The sequence below is a fragment of the Ixodes scapularis genome, unplaced genomic scaffold, assembly GCF_016920785.2.
Source record: "Ixodes scapularis isolate PalLabHiFi unplaced genomic scaffold, ASM1692078v2 PGA_scaffold5__190_contigs__length_132052651, whole genome shotgun sequence".
In the NCBI taxonomy this organism is placed as follows: Eukaryota; Metazoa; Arthropoda; class Arachnida; order Ixodida; family Ixodidae; genus Ixodes; species Ixodes scapularis.
The window spans coordinates 126,740,507-126,755,636 of record NW_024609880.1 but is presented as its reverse complement, the minus strand read 5'-3'; the positions used below and the strand labels follow the sequence as shown (position 1 = coordinate 126,755,636).

The 15,130-nt window shown below is 43.8% G+C and overlaps 1 protein-coding gene across 1 annotated transcript in view; it reads left to right on the top strand.

The window, feature by feature from the left end:
- The window catches only part of LOC120846821 (dedicator of cytokinesis protein 9), an 85,896-nt gene that overhangs the window by 69,129 nt on the left and 1,637 nt on the right, over positions 1 to 15,130 (top strand). Inside the window, exons 35-48 of the mRNA XM_040503944.2 lie at positions 400 to 512; positions 1,379 to 1,638; positions 1,714 to 1,770; positions 3,630 to 3,755; positions 3,847 to 3,967; positions 6,444 to 6,652; positions 7,604 to 7,661; positions 7,743 to 7,900; positions 8,800 to 8,988; positions 9,461 to 9,607; positions 10,993 to 11,206; positions 12,900 to 13,090; positions 13,650 to 13,750; positions 14,007 to 14,145. Coding sequence (XP_040359878.1) covers positions 400 to 512; positions 1,379 to 1,638; positions 1,714 to 1,770; positions 3,630 to 3,755; positions 3,847 to 3,967; positions 6,444 to 6,652; positions 7,604 to 7,661; positions 7,743 to 7,900; positions 8,800 to 8,988; positions 9,461 to 9,607; positions 10,993 to 11,206; positions 12,900 to 13,090; positions 13,650 to 13,750; positions 14,007 to 14,145 — 2,083 coding nt within the window. The remainder of the gene's footprint in view (positions 1 to 399; positions 513 to 1,378; positions 1,639 to 1,713; positions 1,771 to 3,629; positions 3,756 to 3,846; positions 3,968 to 6,443; positions 6,653 to 7,603; positions 7,662 to 7,742; positions 7,901 to 8,799; positions 8,989 to 9,460; positions 9,608 to 10,992; positions 11,207 to 12,899; positions 13,091 to 13,649; positions 13,751 to 14,006; positions 14,146 to 15,130) is intronic.

Below are 15,130 nucleotides of genomic sequence, written 5' to 3'. Positions count from 1 at the left end.
GTCGTCATTTGGGATGAAGGACAGAAATTAGAACGGAGGAAGAGACAAAGACGAAGAACTCTGTGTATGACCTGTAAGGTAGGCATAGCTGAGGAAATGAATGTAGCAAAAATGAGTGTGCTAGCTTTTTAGAAGACAAAAAGTTGCTTGATGTGATCAGTTATGACCAAATCTCACCGATCACAAGTAAGTTTTGAACCTTTTTAACTGTATTGTTTCCCTCCGGTAGACAGGACAGAGAAAAAAAGCGGACTGTTTGTCTTTTGCTGATGTTTCTCTCAAAGGCATTTCATGTTAGTGAAAAGAAACCAGCAGTATTTTTTCTCGTTTGATTCTGGAAAAATATATGCGATATGTAATATATATGTATAACGGATTAAACTGTCTGGGACGTTGTAGCAACCAGCAGGCTGCAAGCTCACAGGCCAAAGCCATGACCCTGCCTGCAAGGACTGCTCCGCCGACCTTCACGCAGCGCTGCAACAGCACCTACAGCGAAAACGCTGCCATGGGTGAGGCACTTATTCTTTCCAGAGGTTAGGAAAGAAACGGTGCAAATTCTTTTGCTTTTTATTGATATGAAGCTCCCATTGCATGTCAACTGAATGCACTGGAAACAATGGTATTTTTCTGGAGAATTCTACAAAAGTTTGCGCATCTGAGTAGTTTGTTGAAGCGACATATCACTATACCTGCATCACTTTTCACAAGCTCTGTAAAGCTTCTGCACTGCATTAGTGCCTCAATTCTGAGACCAGGAGGTGACTTAGCTGTCAGTCAAGAGGGAGAGGTGTTCCCCGAGTTTGAGAAGTTTGACAACCCCTGTGCCATAAATTTCGTTTCCCCTTATGATGTACCGTAATGGACGCTACAAGTCATGTTAGCGCCAATCCAGCGCTCCACACGTGCCACCTGACTTCACGTTTTGTGCGTCGCTCCACCCAATCTAAAGGTCACGTGATTGGCTCTGATGGTACATAGCATTTGTTGTGGTCCACTGTAACAAGCTAGTATAGAGCAGTGTATCTCGACCCCTGATTTTTGGGGCACTCCTTTTGGGTCGGCAGAAGTGATGGGGGCTCCATCCACTATAGAAGGGTGTAGATGAAGAAAATTAAATGTGTGCGAACTAAGTTTGGATCTCTGAAACGAAGAGCAACCAACCCTGCTCACTTGGCACACATGGTTTGGTCTATTTAGCTTTGTGTGACAGCCAGCATCAATAAACAAAAGTTTTATTGCTCGGCTTGGCTGGCAGTCGAGGGCTTTGGGGACCCTAAGAAGACGTTCAGGGACTCGAAAGGGTCCACGGTCCCGAGCCACTGCCATAGAGCGATGGCGGAACGTGCCGCATCTGTCTGTTTTGGGGCCGCTGCAGAGAATGGCGTGGATGGGGTGGACGGAGACAGCTTCTACCGTGCCTTGCTGGAGGCCAACATGGCCACGGAGGTGGGCCTCATCGCGCTGGACGTGCTCGGCCTGTACTGCGGTCGCTTCAAGGACGCGCTGCTCTTCAACGACGGCGACAACCCCGTCATGCGCCGCCTCTTTGACATCTACCTCTCCTTCCTCGAGGTGGGCCAGTCCGAGAACCTCCTGCGCCACCTCTTCGCCGCCCTGCGGGCATTCATCAACAAGGTTGGTGCATACGCTCGCTGCGATCGTAAGCTCTGCAACCGAGGGTGATGACAGTAGCGTTGTTGACGTTTCCAGTTTCCCGTGGCCCTGTTTCAAGGAAACGCCTTCCTTTGTGGCAAGCTGTGTTTTGAGGTAGGTTTTAACGCGGAATGCGTTTAATGACTGGGATCCCCAAGATAAGTGAGATGAAACGCCACAGAAGCCGTTGCAAAACACGTGACACATACATACTTCAGAGGACAATGTGTACAAAAGAGTGGTAAATTGAGAAGAAAGATCAAAATTCTAAATGCGTCCTAACGCGAATTGAACACATGACTCCACGATTGCGAGCTCGACATTCTTCCACCGCCCAAATTAGTGGATAAACGCAAAGCTAGATGACTGTGTCTCTACCACGGCAATCTCTACTAACTGTTCAAATGCAAACACCGATGGCTGGACGCGGGTGCGTTACGGCGATCGGAAGAAACACAAAAGCTAAGATGTGCCAACCATCGCATAAAAAAAGAACAGGGTTTGGAATAAAATACCATGGTATTGGCGACTCCAGCAAAACCGACGCCGCGTAGCGGCAATGCGGAGAAACTCGGAAGAGAGGTGCTTTTGACTTTGTCGTCCGCTATCACTGCCTGGTTCTTGTAGGCAGCATAGAAAGAAACATAATTTCGAGTAATTATTTTTATGCTTCCGCCATGTCGTTCCTACGCACTGACTAGAAGAAGGTTTCTACTGTCGAAAAATTGCTTTCATATGTAACACCGATTTTACACTGCAGTGCAAGAAATTTCTGGTGGTCCACGTGTTGAACTACAAAAATGACCTCCTTTCGTCCGCCATTTTGCCTGACCAGCGCGCCCCTATAGTTCGCTGGAGTGGCGAATAGCCAAAGGAAAAAAGACTGCGATCTCCACCACAGATCCCAAAGAATGCCTTGGGCGCACATTCTGTACATTAGTATACCGACTTTGTCTGTGTGATCCAGCTAAATCGAGAATTTTTTGTTTGTTTTATCAAACTCAGCATACCTTTTTTTTTCTTTTTTTTATCTTGTTGGAATATGTTGACCATGATACGAATGTTTGGATTGTCATGCAACTTTCAGCTACCATCTCTGGCAGACTAAGCATTGCAAGAAGGCTTGTTTAGTTAGTTTAGTGCTAATTTTCTGCTCATAGTGTACATGCAATAAGGTATCAAGTAAGAATGACAGGCTACAGTAAAGACTTGTCTTGTGCAATTAATTAAGGCAAGTTCAAGAAAAAATGACGGCTGAGGCCTTACTAGATTGCAGACCTTAAAGGGGTACTGAAGTCGATTCTGAGATTGTCCTTTTGTGGTGACAACTCGTTCTAGGCGCTTTAAGCATCCCAGCAAACCTGAAATCGCAATCGTGCATAACTTATTTACTTGTTAAAAGCGAGTTCAAAGATCGCTACATGCCCTTTTTGGGAAGAATTTTCTTCCGAGTGAAGTGGTCGACGAAGGGCGCTTGTCGGCGAGTTGCAAGCGATGGCTTCGCTCGCGGAGAAAAAGAGGGGTCTTATTCGAAAGTGTACCTATCAGACTCCGTTCGAAATTACTTATAATAAAATCATTCGGAATCTGCGCGTATTGTAGGGCTTTCATTGGTCCACACAATCTAGTCCGCGAAAAAAAAGAGTTCACATGTTTTTCTTTCTGCCCTGAGATGAGTAGGCGGTTCTGTAATATAGGACTTAGTATATGCGGGAATTAACACCTTTTAAGCAATTAAGGGTTAAAAAGGGCTTTTTTTTTTTTAAAGATGACTTCAGTGCCCCTTTAATTTCTCGGGGGTGCAATTTCAAAATCAACCTGCTCATAAAAAGCTCTGGTATTCCCTTCTTAAAGTATTTGCTTCAATAAAAATTAGCCCCCAAAAAAACCTTCCACCGCGGGTATCTTATAATCAATATGTTTCCTTTCCGTGCACATAAATTAACCATTGCACAATGAATCTTGGTGCGCAGCTTCTTCGTTGCTGCAACTCGAAACTATCAACTGTTCGGAGCGAGGCATGCGCTCTGCTCTACCTGTTGATGCGGAGCAACTTTGAGTTCACCGGACGGAAAGCACTGACAAGAGTGCACCTACAGGTGGGTGCACACATCGCGGACTTCGTGACTTCTAGTGGGAGCTCGCTGGTGCGACCGTGCTCACTGCCGTTCTGCCTTTGTCTCTCCACAGTTGATAGTTTCCGTGTCGAGATTGCTCGGCGAAGTGATCGGTTTGAACACGGCGAGGTTCCAAGAGAGTTTGTCGATCATCAACAACTATGCGTCTGGTGACAAGGCGATGCAGAGATCAGGTTTGTTCATTTCGTTGCTACCTCGGTGCGCCCCTGATTGAGCAGAATAATTGCCAGCGCTCGTTCTGGTGCAGGAATGTTTGCTTCGGGTTCTTGGGCAGGAATTGTTATATGGAATTGTTTCGGTGTTTGCAGCTTGGTGGTTTCAGGATATGAGGATAATAAATTAACAGCTTTTGGTGGGGTGACCTTCCTTCTTTCATGAAGCAGGTGAATTTGACGAATAAGTAGCTGAAAGATACGTTGTTTGAGTGCCCTTGTTTTTGTAGCTCATTTGTTAAGAGAGTGACAAAATAAATCTAGATTGTAGAGGATTCAGTAGCCTTAAAAATGGCACCCACTACCTAATCTAGTTTTATGCATCCTTTCACAGTGCTTCAGATCTCGTAGTTAGAAAAAAAATATTTTGTGTCCATTCAATTTGTATTTTTTCCTCAGAAAGCATGACTTGGCATACCATTCCTCTTCCACTCGCAGCGTTTTTGTTTAACATGGAGGACCCACATTAATGGCTGGCAATTTTTGCTCCTCGCTGTGGGTGGCAGACTTAGCAGTGTGGGCACAACTATTGGTTGCTGAGCTTGCCTCCTAAATAGAGGTTGCTGAGCTTGCCTCCTAAATAGACAGTTTTCAAAATTTAGTGTCATCTGGTGGGTAAAAAGCAGTTTCACCTTCGAAAAACTGTTGCCGGTCATGAAAGTATATCATTGGGCACCGTCATTCACAATTCAGTGGCAGACGAAAATTGCTTCTTTGATAACCTCATAAGTCTTTTTTTATTTGTTTCAGTTTCTATTATGTGAACATAACAACCGACCAGTACAAAGCAGCGACCCATGCATGGAATAAATTTCTGCCATCAAAAGGCTCTAGGTTTTTAAATACCCATCAAAACCCACTTCTGCAGTCATATTATCTAATTTTCGGGGAAAATATATAATCATATTTTAGTGTTGTGCAAATATTCAAATTTTCGAATAGTAGTTTAGAATAATACACTATTTGGTATTTGCTTTGAGGTGACTTCCAATATACATACTTTTCGAAGTGTTGATTGCAGCGTGTTAGTCTCATTGAGTGTGCGCTTCTTGCCGAGCTCCTATGCGCTGCTGGAATAGCAATACACGCAGAGCTCACGGGCTCTGCGAGTATTGTTTCCCCGCAGTGCGCATGTGCTCAACGTGGAACGCACTCAACGGGGCTAGCCTGCCGCAATTACGCAGGAGTATGTTAGGCAGCGATGTCTTGACAGCCCGCATTCATCATTCAGGCTTGTTTTCTTTTGTTGTTATCAAATTTAAAATAGAAGAATACTCGCATGTAGCAAGCAGGTTTGTGAATTCCCTCGATTAGGATAACTGTGACTAATCTGTCGTTTACATGACACAGTTCATATAATGCAGTTATATCAAAATAACTGAGCCTAGAAGTGGGCAAGTGAAAGGTTGAAAGCAATCTTCACAAGTTCAGTTGAATTCTTGTTTAAAGGGCAACTCCAAACAAATTTCAAAGTTGAGACAACAACACAGTCCTATGTCGTATAATCTGAAAAGCCTACACGTAAAATATTATGTCGCCATTCCGCCTTCATGTTTATTAAACTGGCCAATGAAGTTGAAACGGCCCCGCAATCATTAAAATCCTCCCAATCTAGTGGGCGATAACAAAGAGCAGTGCAGTCAATGTTGCTGCTTAGACACAGCCAGCACTGCGTGGAACGTCAACAACTGGAAGAATTGTTTTGTTTGTTTCTTACTTTTCGAGGCGCAGAGCGCGAGGGCGAATTTTGCTGTCTGCCTCTTGTGTTGATGACGTAGCCGATGTCTCCGTACCATGTGATGTCCAGTAGTCGACGGGCAGGACCAAAGTTGCCTGCTGCGGGCAAGGATTCAGTTCCGCTTTCTGATTTCTCTTTAAACGAGGTATGCAAAAAAACTACTTAGCTTTTCAGAAAACAAATGACTTAGAACTGTTTATTAGTAGCTTTGACGTGATAATCGCTCATAATACCAGAATTTTTGGAATTGAATGGACTTGTCCTTTAAGCATGGTGCTTGGTAGTGTAAGACTTTGAGAAACTATTCAATATTCAATAAAAAAGATATTCGACCAAAATCACTATTTTCTTTGAATTCGCTTCGAAGTAAAAATCCACTATTCGCACATTACTTGTAATTTGCACATTAAAATAAATTGCTCCTATGAGACGATGACTGAGAATGAAAAGAATAGTATTATTCTGAATATTGTAATATACAAGATCATATCAACGAGATTTTAGTGTATATCCTTCACTTGGTAGTCTGTTCAACTTCTTCCTTCATCCACCTCAAGAAGGCTGCCATTCAGTTGGGCCCAGATGCCATACACCGAGATGATGATAGCGATCGAAGCAGCCAAACTGAATTTTGAAAAGGATCTATAATATTTCAAGCGGAAACACAGATTGTTTTCTTGGTGGCTCCTTGCCTCGCAGAGTTCCCGAAGGAGGTGAAGGACCTGACCAAGAAGATCCGTACGGTGCTGATGGCCACCACGCAGATGCGGGAGCACGAGAACGACCCCGAGATGCTGGTGGATCTTCAGCACAGCCTGGCCAACAGCTACTCGGCCACGCCGGCCCTGCGCAAGACCTGGCTCGAGAGCATGGCCACCTACCACCTCAAGAACAGGGACTTCACTGAGGTAGGGGCCTCTTGAAGGCTCGTTCAGACTTTTGCGTTTGTTTGCTTAGGGCCGAGTTCTGGCGATCTCTTACGACAAGAGAACATGCTGACACGCTGGCACCATCTGTGAGGTGACCCTGGAACTTCATTTCACTAGAGCGAAAGTTTTGTGGTATTTGCGAGAGTAAATGTATGTACTATCTATGAGGAATGGTCATCTCTAACACTGTCGAAAAGTTTTTCGATCCAAGAAAGAAAAAGTTACGCGCTGAAAAGATGTGAAATATATGTAAAATGGTTCCAGGGCTACCTGATAGTGGAGCCAGTGTGTAAGAGATCTCAAAAGGTTTTAAGGCACTCGGTTGTAAGCAGTTGCAAGTGGGGGAACCAGCCCTAAAAGGCTTCATAATTTGACATTCTAAAATCAGCTCGTGTCGGGTGTCGCTTGATTAGTGAGTAACACGGATCTCCTTGACTGAGATTGGGAATGCAGCCCATTTGTAGCAAATACTGTGGGCTGGATGGGTGGATGGATGCAACCGGCTGAACCCTTTTGATCGGGTGGCGGCTTGTGCCACCTATCCAGGGTCTTTATGTCAGCAGTTAACCTCTGCCTAATATACGATGCACATAAATTGCTGCCAAAATCTCAATCTTGAAGATCACCATCTCTTGGCAAGGAGCTGGAAGCTTAGGAGAACACTGTGTCCATTTCTGCATGTCTACGTACCATCGTAACTGGAAAGGTGGAAGGAATGAATGTGCAACTGAAAGTTGGTGCTCAGTCTGGTCCTTACAGGCTCATTTCCAGCTTGTGCAGTAAATTACTGCCATATTTGTGTCACCACTGTCACTTTCTACATGACCTCAGTGTTAGTTTTATGACATCTCCTACTACAGCGAACTGTAAGAAACAGCTGGTGTATAGACCATCGTTTACATTTGCACGTATAATGCCCTTGTCACACAGGCGGCACAGTGCTACATCCATGTTGCTGCTCTTGAAGCCGAGTACCTCAAGCACAAAGGTAAGCATTGTCCTTTGGCCTGGGGGTGTCTGGCACATTTAGTGTATGAAGAGGTTTGGTTGAATCTCTGTTTTTTCGAAGGTGTGTTTGTGGAGGGCTGCAAGGCGTTCAAGAACAGCTCCCCGAACGTGGTGAGGGACGAGTCCAACCTGAAGGACGACACGGGCACCCACGACTTCCAGTACACCGAGGACACCCTCGTGGAACGGCTGGAGCAGTGTGCAGACACCCTCCACCAGGCAAGGCTCCCTTGTTTCGTTTTAAGATTCTTCCTATTAGCCCGGTACTACGCTCCGTTCATCTCCAGAAGCTGACAGGGTCGTGGATGCTACTCACTCGCCGGACCAATAAATTTTTAGGGGCGAAGCTCCTTAGGGTCTAGCCTTGTCCGTCCGGCATCCGTGCTCACATTGATTGCACTGCTTCCGGAATCGGCCCACTTTTAAAAAAAAACGTGCCCACACTGGGGTTTGAACTCAGGACCGCTTGCTTACAAGGTAGACGTCTTAACCACTACGCTACACTCCAACGTTGCATGTAGCCACTCAATGTCTATACAGGAGAGGGCGCTGCGGTCAAATGTGTATATAATTGCGTTCAACTTTGCATGCATTGGCTCAACGTTTATAGACGAGAGGGCGCTGCGGTCAAATGCTCAACTGCGTATATAACCATGATCCATACCACACATTCTCTTTCTGACATGGACTGTTGACTTAAGCGGTGGAGATGCGTTCCCACAGCTTCTAGCGGATCTAAGCTGATCCACTACAAGAACTACTGGCTCTGCATTTCACCGACCATAAAGCAGTAATAATGAAGTGGAAACGCAACCTGGAACTCAGAGTACCTATGAGCAATAAAAAAAAAAAAAATCAGTATCATCAGCACCACCAGAGCTTCGCCCCAATCAACATCATTCACCACCTGGAGATGCGGCCTCCTTTTCTATTTCATTTAGATCCACTTAGTGTAAAGGTGATTTCGAATCTATGATTGGATTTAAAACAAATATAATATAATATAATATACCTCAATCAGGTTTCTTCTTAAGAGGTTCTTGCAAGGACAATTTTTGGGGTTGAGGCACCCCGAGTTCATTGCGCAACACTTTGTTGCACGTTTTTGTCGACCGCAGGCGGAACGGTACGAGGCAATGGCGGAGATGTACCGGCTGATTGTGCCCATCTACGAGCGTCGGCGCAACTACGAGGCCCTGGCCAAGTGCTACAAGACCCTGCACCAGGCTTACAACAAGATCCTGGAGGTGAACCGGACGGGCAAGCGCTTGCTCGGCAAGTACTACCGCGTCGCCTTCTTCGGACAGGTGGGTGGATCTCAACTTCTTTTGAATTACCGTCAATTCAGGCATCTAGGAATGGGTCATAAGTTCCGTGTTTTTGGTATTTACACTACTTTAAGCTTTAAGTTTAATGTTAAACACCAGTTAAACCTACTGCCCTGTAGTGGTACGGCAGAATATAAAGTCTGATATAGGAAACGTGTGGATATAGTGAGGTAAAACCGAAGTATGCTTATAATACTGCTAGGAACATTTGTGGTGTAATAATATAGTGAAGATTTTTCTAAAAAAAGAGATACACGCACTTCACTACAGAGGGTTTCTACCCTAATCGCAAAATCTGGTTTCTGCCTATGACATTATGGTTTTAAAATATTTCTGTCGTGCAGTTGCAAGCTCCATCTTCTTTTTTTCTTCCAGTTTTTGGCACTGTGTATGGAGCTTGAAGTTTCATCATGAGAACCTTGGTTGTGTCTCTTTTTGTCTTCTCTGTCAGGCATACTTTGGCGAGGATTCTGGGAAGGAGTACATCTACAAAGAGCCCAAAGTGACGTCACTGCCAGAGATCTCTGAGCGCCTGCACCGCATGTTCTGCGAGAAGTTTGGCAAGGAATCGGTCAAGATCATCATGGACTCAAACCAGGTACCTCAACCTTGTCTCCTTTTTCCAACAGTAACCCAGTTTGGGAAGTGGAAACAATGCATAAAGATCACAATAAGACCTTCAAGCAGTCATTTGTTTTGAGGCTTACTTTTTTACTGCTTTTAAATTATGCTTTGCATTCAGGCTAATTCATAGCCTTCACAATAATAAATGTATTTAATGTTTTGTAGCTAGATGGAAGCTTTAGAACCAATCTTCCGAAATAATCCGGGCTTCACATTACATGCTGAAGCCCGGATTTTCAGTACAGTAGACTCATTAATTCAAACTCCAGGAAGACATGAATTTTGTTTGAATTATCAGATACTCATCTAAATATAATGTGAGATAAAATTATAATTTGTTTTATCGGTCGCTTCACCTACGAAGCAGATGTTTGATGATTTCCTCTACACTAATCATAAGCAGGTGCCACACATGTATGTGTTAAGTTTATTCATCCCTCAAAAATGTTGTCTATTGTGGACTGTTTAGACAGCACTTGACACCTCTAAACAAAATAAAGTTTGTTCATCCAGGAAAAAGGTTGTCTATTGGGGACTGTTTAGACAGCACTTGACACCCCTAAACAAAATAAAGTTTGTTCATCCAGGAAAAAGGTTGTCTATTGGGGACTGTTTAGACAGCACTTGACACCTCTAAACAAAATAAAGTTTGTTCATCCAGGAAAAAGGTTGTCTATTGGGGACTATAGCGCACTTCCCACCGAGCACCGCTGCACTGCGGAGAAGCAGCACCCGTAAAAGTGAGCTTCGCAGGTGTTGCCTTTTTGCAAGCACCGGTGCTCGATAAGAAAGAAGTGCGCTCAAGGGGGCCGCAAGAGCAAAAAGTATGGATTACACAAAAACGCTGTTCGAAATTAGTGGCTACATTAAAAACTTCGCAGGCCAACCAAAATTTTGAAATTTGTTTGAATAAGCCAGGAGTTTGAAATGTCAGAGTTTGAATTATTGCGAGCCTGCTGTATGTTTGCCACAAAGCATTCATACTTGTGCTAACTCACCATTGACGTTATCACAAAACCTGACCATGTCAATTCATGTTGTACACTTCTATGTTCAACCCCACTAATAACCTTAGTGAAATAACGACTTCCAAAACTCTCCGCTAGTCCTTGTACCCTAATGCACAGTAATACCAGTACACGTGTGTTACATAGATGTATAGTATGGTATTACAATGCCGGCTTTGTACAGCTGTGTTGAGATCCTTATGGTACAGTTACACACGGGTGTTGTACAACGTTTGTGATTCCAAGCAGAATATAAGATTTGTTGCATACGTGAACTACGTAGCTACATACCACATTGTTGCACCTTGACTACAAAGTCTGTTCTCGCACATGATCCGTGGATTCTCACCAGGTGAACCCGGACGACCTGGACCCCAAGTACGCCTACGTCCAGGTGACGCACGTGGTGCCCTACTTCACGGAGATGGAGTTTGTGCAGCGGCAGACGGAGTTTGAGCGCCACAACAACATCAGCGAGTTCATGTTTGAGACCCCCTTCACCCTGGACGGAACCAAGGCCAGGGGCTCGCCCGACGAGCAGTGCAAGCGACGCACCATCCTCACCAGTGAGTGTGCGCCCCTTGCCACCGCTGGCACTTCAACGCGGAGACCAGGTGGAGATGCACCGTGACAAGTGGTGCATCGTTGGCACTAATGGTAGCATGCCTGCCTACAGCAATTGCTGAATGATGATTTTTGTGGTATCGACAGCCCAATTCATGCAACTCTCGATATTGAAAATCAGGGACAGTTTTTGAATTCTCTAGGGTTATGATGACTTTTTTCTTTGTATATTTAATGAAGTGACCTTTTTTTTTTTAATTTTAAAGGAGCGTTTTTGGAAAGGGATATTGCAGTCTTTATATTGGTGCAGAGGTTCATGACATCATTGTCGTATCACTGTGTTTATAGGCAAAACTGGGAGTGCCATTGTCATTTGCGAGGTTGTTTCTTGTGGACATTTTGGAAGTCTTTCTCAAGAAGGAAATCTGTGCTCTGCTTTCAGGGCCATATGTTGTTCTGAAGTGTTGGCCATTAAAGGCCATATTAGCCAAAAACACAATTGTGGCTTCAGTCCACTGTTTATTTCTCAATTTGATTCAGTAATTTGAGGGGCTTTAACGATTGTGGGGTAGTAAATTACAGTATATTATACAATGGACTGCAAAATAACAAAAAACAAAAACAATACAGCTGACCAAACCTATAACAAAATGTCTCATCGCTGGCAATTAAAGGGACAAAATCAATGAAATCATGAAAGCTTTTTGAGTAAAGCTGTTGACCCTTGCACTTAGTAGTGACTGAAGACTTCTCTTTGCATTTAACTGAGAAACTCAAATTCTTTTTTAGTTTGAAGCGAATAGTGGTTTTGGCTGAATATTTTTTAATTGAATATAGAATAGTTTTTTGAAGCCTTTCACGAAAACCCAACTGAACTCTTAAAGTTGTTCCCAAGCTTCCACTTGTTCATTTATAAGCTAATTTTTCCCAAGCTTCCAATTGTTCATTTATAAGCTAATTTTAATTTAACTAGTACTTAAAAAAGTTTGGTGCCTTGGGATGGCAAGTAAATGACAAATTTGGCAAAAAAACTAAACTTGTAGAGATGCCCTGCTATACTTAGTCGAGTAGATTTATATATCTTGCTATAACCTTTTTGGGGTCATGGGAGTAATTGCAATATTCATACTTTTCCTAGTGTTAAAAGGGGCGGGGTAAGGGGTGTCCAAACAGGATACTACAAAACGCACGACTCCAACAAATCGTGCCGTGCTCCGCTTCCGGCCACTTTTTCTTTTGCTGGGGGGAAACTTCTCCCCGTCAAATCTGCCGGGGGAAACTTCCCCCCGTCAAATCTCCCCCTCGCGATTTGACGGGGGAAGTTTCCCCCCTGGCAAAGAAAAACAGCTGGAAGCGGAGCACCACACGGTTTGTCGGAGTCGTGCGTTTTGTAGTATCCTGTTTGGACACCCCTTTGCCCTGTTGAGTGCGCCTCTTATTGAACACCGGTGCACCAACACCCATGGAGCTTGTTTTCACGAGTGTTGCTTCTCCACAGTGCTTTTGTGGGTGTTGCTTCTCTATAAGAGTACCCAGGGTAAGAAGCACGCTCAGTAGGGCTCAGCCGCCAGGATCAACGCTTCTAAAAAAATATTAATATCACATTTCATTTCTAAGGAAATATCGACTAGTGTTTGTAGAAATGTTTAGCACAAAGAAGCTAACCCATCGCCAATTTTCATCTCCCGCGTGCAGCGGATTACAGCTTTCCCTACGTGAAGAAGAGGATCCCAGTGAAGGAGCGGCGGACCAAAGACCTGAACCCCATTGAAGTGGCCATTGACGAGATGCAGACCAGGGTTGCCGAGCTGGACGAGGTGGTCAAATGGAAGCCCACCGACCTCAAGAAACTTCAACTCAAGCTCCAGGGCAGCATCGGAGTTCAGGTGAAATGCATTAAAAAAAAAAAAAAAAAACTGAATGCCCATTTTCTGTCGTCAATGTGTTACCCTGATTGCCTTCACTTCAGTTTGCATTGTTTCAATTGTTAGAGCAGGCGGGCACGGTAGCCACTGCTGATATGGGTACAAAGCAGTAGATGTATTCTAAGTTTTATGTAAAGAAAAGGAACAATTAGGAGAGTAATGTGTCTTTTTAGGTAAGCTTTTGTTGTTTGATGCTGCTCGTTGGGATGAGATGACGGGGGCGGTCCTGAGGTAAATTAATTCTCAAGTATGTAAATATGTGCATGTTTATTCTTTATGCATTGCATGGGCAGTTGGTTATAAGAGGAAATGGTGCGCCAAGAAAGCAAAAGCGAAATCCCGCATTTGGACAAATTATCAGCTCTTAACAGTCCACAAACTGAATTCAAATAATGTGCAGAAACTCTTTCTTTAGCTCGAAGCATTGTATCACTATTGAGATGTGATATTGCTCTTTGCCTGTGCTAGTTGGGTTGCTAGACAAAAAGTCTGAATTTAGTTTCTTTTATTTTGTTTGAAGGTTAATGCTGGACCGCTAGCTTATGCAAATGCCTTTCTGGAAGAGAGCAAGTCGCACGCCTACCCAGAGGAAGAAGTCACCGAACTCAAGGAGACATACAGGTAAGAAGAATGGCCTTGATACTTCAAAGTTTGAGACATCTACGAAGATTCACTTTCTTCCAATTATAATTAGGAGTTTTCGGTTGGTTTTAACTCCTATAATTTATAAGTAGGGCTTTGCGTTTTCGGTTTTTATTTTCTTTGTAATACATAGACACCGAAAGGGCAGAACCCTATTTATAAGTAAAGTAGCTCGTTCCCATCTGTGGGGACCATTTGCCTCCTTGGAAGATAGAATCTGACGTTTTTGATCCAGGCAATTTCTGCACATCTGTGAGAAAGCCCTGGAGCTGAACGGGAAGCTGATTCCGCCGGAACAGTGCGAGTACCACTTGGCCCTCAAAAAGAACTTGATAGACCTGGCGTGCCAGCTGTCTGAAATCACAAAGGAAAAGGTAGGCCGCAGGCTGCGTTGAACGGGTCTGCCCGCTCTAACCGCTAAGCTTCCGTCTTTTAAGGAAAAACAATCCTAACCTTAGTTTGTGTTTGATGTTTCTTTGAACAAGGAGGTACATGTATCATAATAAAGGCTTGATTGGCATGCTTTTATATGATTTCATCTTCTTTCAAAGTACTTAATGAAACTTGGGAAAAAAAAATGGCACTACCTTGTGGAAACATACTTTGTTTCCACAAAACTATGCTATCTTTTGTCCAGAGGTTTCAGTTGAAATACTTTTGTGTTTTCCTTATGCTTGGTTTTAATTTTAGTGTTGCATGCACTAGTTTTGAAACTAACCAAAGGTTCATGTCATCAGTCTTCTTTTTGTGTAATGCAGTGAAATATAGTTTGGCGTACTACCTATTTTTCTTTCTTGTATCGCAGCTTTTCTTAAAGTTACTGTTGTCTGCCTATCCGTGTTTCCCGGTAGAATCTCGAAAAGATGAACAAGACTGCACTTTTATCTGTGTCCTGATAGCTCCTTGTATTGCACCCGCTTGCACACTGCTATGGCTGCCCGCCAACTAACCCGGCGTTGCATGCGCTCATGCCTGCTATCAATCGTGGTGCTCCTTCAGTGGGCCAGGTAAGACCCTGCTAGCAATCTTGTTCCTTATCTTCTAGTGACAACTTTATCACATCATGGGACTTTTTTTTTTTTTTTTTTTTTTGCTGTAGAGAGAGATTGCATGAACTGTTCTGGGTTTGCCTCGCACCCTCTACCAATTGCATGACGGCATAAAATGGGTCATTGATGTTGTGTACAGACTTTTCTGGCAAAGATGTAATTATGAATTTGGCGATAGTGAAGAGATTGTAGTTTCTAGCCACAGTGACTTTTGTGTCTTGGTTTAGGTTTATAGCCTGCATCAAAATTAAAGAGGTGCCACTAGTTTTGTTTTTTGACAATCCATAGTGACAACAGGCTTTAGTTTCTT